Source organism: Procambarus clarkii, chromosome 9 (assembly GCF_040958095.1).
Source record: "Procambarus clarkii isolate CNS0578487 chromosome 9, FALCON_Pclarkii_2.0, whole genome shotgun sequence".
NCBI classification, from domain to species: domain Eukaryota; kingdom Metazoa; phylum Arthropoda; class Malacostraca; order Decapoda; family Cambaridae; genus Procambarus; species Procambarus clarkii.
The window spans coordinates 15819262-15831721 of NC_091158.1; the positions used below are offsets into that span (position 1 = coordinate 15819262).

The window sequence follows — 12460 nt, forward strand, 5'->3', positions numbered from 1 at the left end:
ATTACTACATTCACTATCACTTCTCACAATGAATATGTTGTACTAATGGGTTGTAATTAAATCACAATACGAAACCACACTTACTAGAACATTAGCTACAGTTGACAAGTAACTTGCATATATAATTCCTGAATCCCATCACTGCCACCAATGCCCTCACATGGAGTACGCTGTTCTAATGGTGTACAATGAGGGTAAACTCTACACTACTCTTCTTGGTGAGTTCATCTGCATATCACTGCTTCACACAATGAGAGAGGCGGCTGAAACCATCTGCAAGCCACATACTATGATATAGAAACGGGGAGAACAGCCAAAAAGTTGGAAGAGAGTCAGTATTAAAAAAAAAGGAAGGAAGAAAGAAAGAAAGGTGTTAAATTACAGACCAGCGTCCCATGCATACATTCCTTGCAGGGTGATGGAAAATGCCCTCCATAAGAACTGTCTTTACAAACCCCAAATAAAAAGCCATTCAGGTCGCAGGCGATGAGTCACAATAACGTGGCTGAAGTATGTTGACCAGACCACACACTAGAAGTTGAAGGGACGACGACGTTTCGATCCGTCCTGGACCATTCTCAAGTCGATTGTGAGAATGATCCAGGACTCGACTTGAGAATGGTCCAGGACGGACCGAAACGTCGTCGTCCCTTCAACTTCTAGTGTGTGGTCTGGTCAACCATTCAGGACCTTTTATACCACGTATGTCTGCCCATTTTTATAATATACACAAAACACAAAAGGATGTTAAACATTGTCCAGAGGTATGCCACTTGACCTTCATTCACTTACCATCACTATCACCTTCGTTCACTCACCATCACCCACTCACCATCACCACCACACTCCTCCTCCTCCTCATCATTACACACGTCTGCCAGTGAATTTCCAGGTCGTGACTTGGGGAGCGGTCTCGCGTCTCGCTTCAAGAAGCATTTACTAGAGCAAGAGCAATAATGTCTGTTTTCCTGACTTTATTGGACAAGTAGTGTGTCGTGCAAGTTATTTCTCATACATTTTCTTTTCGTGTTATTATTATTTCTGTCACTTTTCGGCGCCCTTACAGAATGTTGTATTTTTTTTTTAGTTTATGTGTGTGCGTTCTGCTGTATGTCTGTGACGACTCACCGTCCAGTGCTCGTGTACGAACAGAAGGACGACTACACCCGTTCAACACCTCTGTACGAACAGACAGACGACTTTACCGTCCAATACTCCTGTACAAACAGCAGCCTCGCGGCAGGAGGCAGTGTGAGGTATGGGAAGGAAAGTGAGTAGTCAATGTGGTTGATCACTCTCGTCCAATTCTCCCACGAGGGAAACAAGTTATGATCTTGGACCTGTGTTTACCTCGTGGAAACAATGGTAGAGGAATAGACGAAACACACAGGTTGGAAGCGGTTTAAGATAAGCGTTTTAAAGAATGAAAGTGTAACCCCCTAATGTTGTTTATAGAAAACTGGAAGAAAATGAAATGTAAAAATTGCAAAGGAAAAGAATTAGAAAATTAGAAATGCCCGAGAAGGAGAAGTGGAAGCATATATTTTGTAATGAATGCTGACCAGCATGGAGCAGTGAATTGAACCTCACGTGGCAAGGCTCAAGATGCTTGTTCATTGCATTCAAATTTGCATGTGTGAAGATGATGACTGCTGTGGTTGCCCTTGTATCATTTATTTATTTATTTATATATATACAAGAAGGTACATTAGGATTGTGAGGATACATAGCATAATAATTACATTCTTGTAAAGCCACTAGTACGCGCAGCGTTTCGGGCAGAAAGCTTTTACTTGATTCACACGGCGTACTCTCACCGCGTGAATAGTTAAAGTATGCAGGCGATAAGTCACAATAACGTGGCTAAAGTATGTTGACCAGACCACACACTAGAAGGTGAAGGGACGACGAAGTTTCGGTCGCTACTATCAAGTCTACGCAATCGACTTGAGAATGATCCAGGACGGACCGAGACGTCGTCGTCCCTTCACCTTCTAGTGTGTGATCTGCTCAACATAGTTAAATCATGTTTGAGAAACACAATAAGCTTATATAACAATCTTCAGAACTATCAACAAGATAGTACAAAGAGGAGACTGGAATTTAAAATAGATAACGATGCTTCTTCACAAAGCCGTCTGGTGGATGAGAAGGCAAGGGGGAGGAACTATCCGGATTCAGGATTTGGGATGGGACGGGGTGGGGAGGGATGGTGCCCAACCACTTTAGTGGATGGGAAGACAAGGAGAGTTCGTCGAGTGGTGATGGAGCGGTAAACTGTGAACAGAGACATATGAATGACGTGGGGTGACGCGAGCGACAATCAAGAGACTGGTAGGAGGGGTGAGAGGAAGTGATTGGTATGATGAAGAACCTTCAAGATCAGTTGTGCTTGTAGTTTGTGATGATATATTATTGTCCTCCCTTTCCCTTCCCTCCCTTTCCTTCACTCTCCCTTTCCCTATTTTCCCTTCCCGCCCCTTTCATTCCCCTCTACCTGCTCTTCTTTTCCTACCTTTCTCCTATCTTGCTTCCCCACTCCACCCCCGCCTCATCCCCACCTCTTCTCTCCCTCCACCCTCTTCCGTCTCCCCCCCTCTTCTCTCTACCGCTCTCCCCCTCCCTCACTCCCCTTCCCTGGCACTGCTCAGCTCCTCCCCTCACGCCCCACACAAACACAGAGACGCTGCACAGGAGAGTACAATTTCTGCTTTCAAAATAGTGTGGCTCCTTAAACTTAGAACGCGGGGAAAGTGGTAAGGGGATGGTGGGAGGGGGGAAAGAAGGAGAGGGGATAGAGGAGGGGAGGGGAGTGGGAGGAGAAAAGCAAAGTAAGAGAGGAAGAACTATCAGGAGAAAGCACCAAGCCATTACGACTATATAGCACTTGGAAGAGGTCAGGGGTAAAGATTTGCGATGGGACGGGGGGAAAGGAATGGTACCCAACCACTTGGAGAGTCGGGGATTGACCGCCGACCTGCAGGAAGCGAGACCGTCGCTCTACCCTCCAGAGTGAGAGAATAGATGACAAATTGAAAGCGTTAGAGTGATGGGAGATGGTGACGAGGGGGAAAAAAATTGAGTGAAATAGAGAAAATGAGACAGAGGTAAATAAGTAGGGAGTGAATGAGGTGGGGAGAGAATTGGGAAGGGGAATGGAATGGGAGGGAAGTTAACTGATTGTGTTTTAATCACTCAGGGGTAGTAATGGAGAGGGCATTGACAATTTGCAGAGTTAATGGGGACAGATTGACGTAGGAGAGAGAGAGAGAGAGAGAGAGAGAGAGAGGATTGTGTGTGGGAGAGATAATTATCAACAGAGAGCGGTATAAGCCTTATACGACTATATAGCACCTGGAATGGATGAGGCTATCTGGGATAGGACAGAGGAGAGGAATGATGCCTAGCCGCTTGGATGATCGGGAAATTGAACGCCGACCTGCAAGAAGTGAGACTGTCGCCCCAAGTCCATCCAAGTGGCTGGGCGTGTTGGAGAGGAATAGAGTAAGGGGGGAAGGGGGAAGGGGGGGAGGCAAGTGAGGGGAGGGGGAAGGGGGGGGCAAGTGGGGGGGAGGGAGAAGGGGGGGGGCGGAAGGTGCTACTGTGTTTTTCTTGAAGTTAAAGTTATGTGACAGTTATTTGCTGGTGAATTTCAACACAAGACTTCAGTAGGCATGTTTTTGTTCTGCTTTTGTTCCTTGTTCCTGCAGAGTTGTGGCTTTGTTGTTTGTCTCCGTGTTTTTGTAATGCTCGGGTTTACCTCTATTTTATTTTGCCCCGTGTACCTTTATATATATATATATATATATATATATATATATATATATATATATATATATATATATATATATATATATATATATATATATATATATTATGTGTGTGTATATAGTGTGTTCTCTTCCGTGCCCTTGTGCTTTGACCCAATTTTCTCTTGTGACACTATGGTCACATTTACGAATTATCTAGATAAGCTTGCATCGCATGGTGTTCTTCAAGCTTCTACTACATCTTCGACATATCTACAGCATCTATAACTGCCCCTACAGCGTGAGTAGCAGCTGCCACTCATACTGAGAACAACCCATGTAACATAAGTACCAGGATCTCCACCACAAATGTAATTCTGATGAAGTTGATGTAGATGTCAACCAGGATGGAAACACACACACACGTGTAAACCTTTGCAAGGTGTAAAGGTTTAACTTTGCATAAAATGCCTTATGAAAATATGAAAAATACCTTTTTCTGGTATTTTCCTGGTATGTAATTGTAATTTTATCTGGGGGTGACTAACAGGTTTGGCAGACTTTTGGGAAATTATAAATCAGGATTCTCTTACTGGCCATTGGTGAGGTAAGGTAAGATAAGATAAGGTAATCAGGAGACAGCAAGGATAAGAGTAAAGTAATCATTACGACTATATCGCACTTGGAAGGGATACGAGGATAAGGATTTTGGATAGGATGGAGGAAAGAGATGGTGCCCAACCACAAGGACTTTCGGGGATTGAACGTTGACCTGCAAGAAGCTAGGTCGTCGATCTTGTCTTGTGTGCCATCCTATGGAATTTCTGAGATTCAAACACTGCAGCCCGTATTTGTTGATTTTTGGCTAGCTGTAAATACACTTGTATAGACAGTAAATACTTGTATAGACAGTTGAAAGAAAGGCAATATAATTTGAGGTGCTTGCCTGTTGCAGACAGGGGGATTGCCAAAGGAAGGACGGAAACTATGAGGAGACAGCGCCTAGCCATTACGACTACATAGCACTTGGAAGGGAGCACGATAAGTATTTGGGATGGAACGGAGGAAAGGAATGGTACCTAACCATTTGGACGGTCGGGGGATCGAACGCCGACCTGCATGAAGCGAGACCATCGCCCTAGCGTCCAGCCCAAGTGGTTGGGCAAGGGGATTGCCAAAATAGACCCTTCCCCTGCATGGGGAGAATGCAGGGGAGGGGTCAGCTGTGACCCCTAACAGTCACAGAGCTGTTAGGGGTCAGCTGTGACCGGAGCAGACTCGCGAGGTGTTCTTGTAACGTCAAGCAACGTTGCAGCTAAGCAGACCATTCAAGCAACGTTGCAGACCTTTCCGCGATGGGACTGTCCCAGCAGAATTGATTTTTGTCTTTTAGTGGAGCTGGGCTGGATGATAAATGTATTTTCTTAAATCAACTTTGCATGCCCCAGAGTGTGTCTGAAAGTTCGCTTCTGTTAACATTACGAATATGTCTTTACATTCAGAGTTACTACTCTTTAGTAATTCATTCAATATTAATGGTCCTTATTACCCAAGGCTTTTACCTTTCATCACATCAATGAATCAGGTCCTCTAGGTTAGGTTAGGTTCTGGATAATCCAAGTTTCTTTACCAGCATTTTGAGTTTACTCCGGTAGTTACAATTTTCCACCTCCGGCCTAACTGCTGAGTAGCGTGTCTGGTCTGTGTTTCCCTACGGGAGAGCCTCAGAGGTAGGTACTTAATCTAACTTAATTACACCTCTAACACACTCAAAGAGAACTCGACCAAGCTTGGTGTACCAGACTCCGTGTAAGAGCGGCGCAACCAGTCCACAAACGTCTATCTGTCCTAAAGTGATCTTACATGTCAGGCTCCTGATCACATGTCCCTGTGTGACCAGCCATCCTGCAAGATGGGAACCTTTTAGCATCATTGCTACTTTATTCACTCTCGTGTTCATGATGATAGCCTTATGATACACCCATAGTGGTCCCGTGCAGACTACTAATCAAAAGGCTGTGTGATTAACCATCCTGTGAGATTGGGATTTTTTCTTTTTAGCATCACATAGCTAGTTCTTGACCCCCTATGTTCTCCATTCATGTAGTCTAAGCTAGGGGTAACTATAAAGCCAGAGGAACCTAAATATGTAACAAAAACTTGTACGTCTAACGCAACTGAATAGATACTATAGGTCTATCGCTAAACGACCTTATAAGGTCTGTCCTTGCTAAAGTAATTTCTTAAGTCTATCCCTTCTGAAATGCTCCCCAAGGTCTACTATCCATACCTTATGGTGTAGTGGACAGCGCCCTCTTTAACTCGCCTCGCAATTGAGAACGACCCAGATTCGCGCTCTGGGTACCGCACCGGTGGTAAAGCGATTATTGAACCATGTTCCTGGGGGAAAAACAAGTAGGATAAGGCTTCAGATGAGCTGATGGGAGAGAGAGAGCTTTCAGTCTGTGAGTAAGAAGTCTTATGCTCCTATCCAGAGTCTAGAGAAGAAAAATCAAAGTGTTCCGGTAGATCTACACATTTTAATCCATTTTCTTCCGGTATAAAGCCTGTAATATATTGTTTAGTGATATAATTTTTTGAAGTGTAGGTATGCACTTCAAACCAAAGAGAGGGAGATAGAGGGAGAGGGAAAGATAAGGTACACTGGGGGTGGGAGTTGGAGTGGGTAACGTTTGGGTTGGGATTGGTAGGGGGAATAGGAGTGGCCGGGGGATGCTGCCCTGAACTATGACCTTTAACCCCTCGACCGTACCATCACTGCCGTCCTCCTGCTTCCCCTTCCCCCCCCCCTTCTCTTCCCTCCTTACTCTCCCGCTCTCTCTCTCCCCTCTCTCTCTCTCTCTCTCTCTCTCTCTCTCTCTCTCTCTCTCTCTCTCTCTCTCTCTCTCTCTCTCTCTCTCTCTCTCTCTCCCCTCTCACTTTCCCACAATCTTTTCATCTCTTCTTGCTTCCTTCTCTTATCTCTCTCTCTTTCTTACTTTGCCCCTCATCTAAACCTCTCTCTCTCTCTCTCTCTCTCTCTCTCTCTCTCTCTCTCTCTCTTAAATGTATAGCTAGAGTTCATTAGGGATGTCATAGATGATCCTAGTGAAACTGCAAGCAAGAGCGGTCATCCTGCTTCAGATCACCGGAATCCTGCCCGTAAAACTCAAATATTCGATGAGCTTATTATTTGTATCTATTAGTAATAAACTAACTTTCATGCTAAGTAACTATCTTATAAAGAGCAGGATGAGCTTAGAGTCAATTGTGTGCCAGTGCCTTCACAGTGTTCGTTGGCACCTCCACTGTTGTTAAGAAACGCCTTTTCCTTGAATAGTTTTCTTCGCATTCACACTCCATTGGACTATTTTCACGTGGGTGTAAGTCTGTTGACGGAGTTGACCTGTTGACTTTCTTGACCAAACCTGTATACTCAAGGCCTTCTCAAGGAGACAATAGCATCTTCACGGCGGAACCTGATGCAATTGTGAATGCTTTTCGTCAACCACTTTTCCGAAGTCAACGTTCCTTTGTCATTGTGGTTAATTTTCTGGAGTCATTTATCCCTTTGCATCTTCTGATGATCGAAATGGAAAATATTGTCTGTTAAGACAGTTGAGTTTTGCAGCCATATTGATGTTTCCTAAAATTGACGCACGGGCACTGCTGCTAAGGAAGTCATTCGCACTTGTCATATTTCCCAATAAAAGTATTCATTATTCAGATTTCTACCTGGTTATTCATTCCTCAATCCGTGACCCAAGGCAGAGTCGGTGTTATAGGAAACAAACTGTTTACTCTTAAAGGTAAGTTATCCTCTTGGCCTTCCTCCTACCGCCGTAATAGACTGTTGGAAACGGCTCTGGATAAGTTTCGAATTGACCATACAAGCTTAACTCACAGATACACAGTGGTATGCCGCCCTGCTTCTTAATGTCCAAACTGCAATGTCCCGCTTACAGTCGTGCGGGAATGGAATTATCCCTTGTGGAATGTCCCGATTTTCAGGACGATCGTATGTCCTGCTCTCCTAATAACGCTCGGGATCACTTGTCCCCCAACAGAATTCTTGGTGAATCCGATGCCTTTTGATATTGCTTGGCCTCATGTCCTTTTGTTCTCGTAACAAAAGGCGTTGAACATCCAGTGTAATGTTCAATGCCTTTTGAATGTCCAGCAACATGACGGTGTTATACATAGTCTTCCCGGCTTGGCGGCTTATTTTGATAATTATCTTCCTACTTGATTTCACGCGTAACAACGTGTAGACGGAACGCGTTCCAAATGAGAGTCAGACAAGGAATGAATGATCGTTGATGTTCCGGAGAAATGCCTAACCTTTCTCAAGTCCACCAACTATATGAAGGCTCTGGTATACCCTTGGAGTCTGACTCATCCTCTTCCTTATATGATAGTTACTTAGCATTAAGGTTAGTTTATTCTCAATAAATACAAATAATAGGCTCATCAAATATTTGAGTTTCTAGTGGCCGGCTTGAGATGAGCTGATGCCGGATGATAGCTCATGCTTAGAGTTTCATCAGAATCATCAATGATATCCGTAATGAACCCATGCCCTAGTTTAATGAGAGAAGCTCTCTCTCTCTCTCTCTCTCTCTCTCTCTCGCTCTCTCTCTCTCTCTCTCTCTCGCTCTCTCGCTCTCTCTCTCGCTCTCTGCATTTGACTTTCTTTATCTTTCACGTATTTTCCTCTAAGAATATGACTTTTCCCCCATTTTGTCTCCTACTCCTTCACCTCCACTCACCCTGGGAAATTAAGCTGGGTGCTTCACTAAGGGTTTAAGACGGCTTTCCTCGTCGAGAATTTCTCAAAAGATGAAAATCTTGTAATTATGATGTAACTGAAGGGCACCGGAAGAAGAAGAAGAAGAAGAAGAAGAAGAAGAAGAAGAAGAAGAAGAAGAAGAACAAGAAGAAGAAGAAGAAGAAGAAGAAGAAGAAGAACAACAACAACAACAACAACAACAAATTATTTTTAGAAATTCCAGGAAATTCAGCTTAAACTTTTGGTCGGGGCACACTACTTTTTCTGTCTTCGGATAAAAAAAATGAGGAAGGTGAGAGAAGGATGAGGATGGTGAGGGAAGGTGAGGGAAACTTAGGGGAGGTGAGGGAAACTTAGGGAAGGATAGGGAAGGTGGGTGAAACTGAGTAGACAGATAGGGAGGGTGTGTGAAAGTGAGAGAAGGATTGAGTAGGTGAGGGAAGCTGAAAAAAACGGGAGGGGAGCTAAAGGAAGGTGAGGCAAGTGAAGGGAAACTGAAGGAACATGATGAAAATTGAAAGAAGGTGAACTGAAGGAATAACAGCAAATTTTTGGGGGTAAAAAATAAGAAATGGAAAAAAAGAGATGGAGGAGGAAGACGAAGAGGCAGGAGGAGGAGGAGGAGGAGAAGGAAGAGAAAAAGGAGGAGTAGGAGGAAGGAAGAAAGGATAACATGCACAATAAAATCTTAATATTTATGCTATGGTTGGTGCTATCATTCCTTTCCCCTCCCCCTCTGACATTCCTATTTTCCCTCTACCATTCCTATTCTGGAACATAATTGGAATTTAGGAATAGCTGGAAATGAGAAATGGTAAGAATGGGAATGTATAGAAGTGGAAATGAGTAGGAATGTAAATGCTAGGCAAATGGGTACTGGAGGAATGATAAATGACATGGAAGGAAATGAAATACGTGAAGAATAATCACGCCATATCTTCAGACATAGAACGGATAGAAATAATTTAAGTCAATTATTCACAGCGAATTTAAGTATTATCATAAGAAAAATCCAAACCCGGAAGACTACCTAGCATTGTCTACGTCGCAATAATACTAAGGAGTTCCAAGATATCATTCAGGATGTCAATACGAGAGCAGAAAGATATTCGACGATATCAAAAGGAATATCACAGTGAATAACGGACTTTTACATTTAATTATCTCTCGCGGAACAGAGATAATTCTATATAATCACGATTATATGTACTTAACATACTACGCCTAGAACACAAGTATATAGGCCGCTAGTGAGTGAGGAGGGATGTGTGAGTTGGAGAGTGAGAAAAGAGTGAGTAAAGAGTGAATAAAGAGTAAAGTGATCAGCCTGACCTTTGGCCACTGCTTTAACGCGGTAATTAAAGGTCAACAAAGGAAATTCCCCGGGGGGGGGGGGGTAGGGGATTACAAGCAGAGAGTTTAAGTGAATTTAAGTATAAATGACGGAGAGATTACCGAGAAAATATTTGGAACACATCAACTATTCAGTCAAGGCAATGCACACAGAGGCAGATTGGTTTTCTAGAGTCCATAGGATACCTATATACTCGTGCCAGTTACTCAAACTGCTTGTCAAAGAGCCCGACCACCGTCGACCAGGCTGCTCCGACCACAGTCGACCAGGCTGCTCCGACCACAGTCGACCAGGCTGCTCCGACCACAGTCGACCAGGCTGTTCCGACCACAGTCGACCAGGCTGCTTCGACCACAGTCGACCAGGCTGCTCCGACCACAGTCGACCAGGCTGCTCCGACCACAGTCGACCAGGCTGCTCCGACCACAGTCGACCAGGCTGCCCCGACCACTCCCCTTAAGGGACTCTCTCCCAGTATCAATCCAAAACAATTCCTATTTATCTATCCCAATTAATATTACTGTTCCAGTTTCGAATTACACATTTCTTCATATTTAAGTTTGAAAGTTATTTACTACCCAATCTTTAGAGGTAGTCAGTCCTCCTGTATGACAAACTACGAATGGTGGGGGACAGGAAATGTGTAGAGAGAGAGTGTGATACGAATATTTGCATTTTGTTACGTCTAAGAGTGTTATTCCGCTTGCTTTTACCAGTACGATCAATATATCCTCCCCGGTGCCCTCACACCACGCCCCAGGCCAAAGCACATCTCCCCTAGTGGGTCTGCTTGAGATGGTCCTCAGCTTGATATAGACGTCAGCTTGAGGAGGTCTGCGAGGGGACCCCAGTAGGACAGCGCAAGAGGCTGGCGGAGAGTGGGGACGCGGAAGCCATTAACACAGAACCTGAGTCATTAGACGGACCTACAGGTGCAGGCCTCGGGGGATGGAAAGGAGGGGGGGGGAATGGTAGCCGAGAGAGGGGATGGGGGGGGACGGGAGGAGAGGGGATAGAGGGACGGGAGGAGTGTGGGAAGGTGGGAGAAGACTGTGGAAGGAGGGGAAAGTGGAATGGTGAAGGGGGAGGTTGATATTTGTCAGAGAAGAGTGGGTGGGGTAGCCGGGAACGGGAGTGGAGGTAACCTAGGAGACACAGGGGAAAGGGTTTGGTGTGGGGCTTAAGACCTATTAACCTCTGGAGGGTTATTAAGGCTCCTACAATAGCTTACTGACCAACCAGCAAGAAGACTCTAGTCCTGTACGTGGTCCAGGTCTAAACAACAGCCTCAGTATATACAAACCGAGAAGCAGTTTGTATATACTTCTCACGGTATGTTTTCCTGAGGAAAGGGGTTGGTATTGGACTTAAGGTCTATCAACTGTAAACTCCATACACAGTCTTACATGCATAAATGACAGAACTCAATAGTTTCGACCTAATACTCGACTTAGGATTGAGAGAAGCGGGACCCAAGAGCTTCAGCAACATCCACCGCAAGTACAACTAGTTAAAAACAGTATTGTCGTTACTTCACATCTTGAAAATTGGTTTGACTTTCACTAGCTTTCAGTCATCAGTACTTTACGTTCGCCTACTACTGCCTATGGATGCCTTCTGCTTTACGTCTACCAGTGATAAATATCAGCCTTAGCACGGACGCTTCTTGGTGACTGGACTCTAATATTTGTTGGTAGATTCTGGCGAGCGGTTTCTGACTGAGACTGTTGATATGACCAGAATTTAATATCTTCATTTAGGACTGCAAAGAGTAGAGACAAAAAGTAGAGAGGAGCAAAAGAAGCCAAAGCGAGATAGACTAAGAGACGGACAGCAGACAAACAGCCAGGAGACAGTGGAAAACCCAGAGGAAAAATCCCCCTCCCCCCTCAAAAAAAAAAAAGACAGAGAAACAGAAACAAAGACAATGGCTAGAAATGTCTTGAAGGTGACGACATTATTTTCCAACATCAAGGGGTCGAGGAAGCAAAGCACAACATCATCCCATGGTTCAGCAGACGGTGCCTTGAAGCAAGAATGAAAAGCAGGAGAATCTCGAAGAGGTACAGAGGGAATAGGTCACAGAAGAACCTAAGCAACAGAGGATCAAGGGGATAGGATTCCCTTGTATGAGAAACTGAGCAGCATGGAAGTTTCAGTAAAGGATTCAAACAAAAGTTGCTGGAGGATCTAGACGTATCAAAGGCCACATGACAAGACAGGCTCCAAGTGTATATTCAACAATGCTGCGGAGCCTCTGAGCAAATTTTTTACAATATTCTACGATGCTTTACTGGAAAGTGGAGAACTACAAGACAGGTTGAAGACATGTATTATCTACACATAAGGAGGAGCAACTAAACACCAGGCCTGTACCATTGACATGAATACATTTTACATTTTTATAAAAATACGTCGCGTAAAGCCAAGTAGAACACATAGACTGAACAAATTTCCTAACAAAAAGCGTCAACAAGGGTTCACAAAATGGAAGTCTTGTCTGACGAACTTGCTAAGATTCTAAAACATACGGACAGCCATCACAAAGGAATGTGAAGGATAGGCTGA

General features: G+C 44.3%; 1 protein-coding gene across 1 annotated transcript in view; it reads left to right on the plus strand.

Moving 5' to 3' along the window:
- The first annotated feature begins 8081 nt into the window (after positions 1-8081).
- Positions 8082-12460, plus strand: part of LOC138362819 (probable serine/threonine-protein kinase kinX) — a 24506-nt gene continuing 20127 nt past the window's right edge. Inside the window, exons 1-2 of the mRNA XM_069321383.1 lie at positions 8082-8182; positions 8621-8782. Coding sequence (XP_069177484.1) covers positions 8082-8182; positions 8621-8782 — 263 coding nt within the window. The remainder of the gene's footprint in view (positions 8183-8620; positions 8783-12460) is intronic.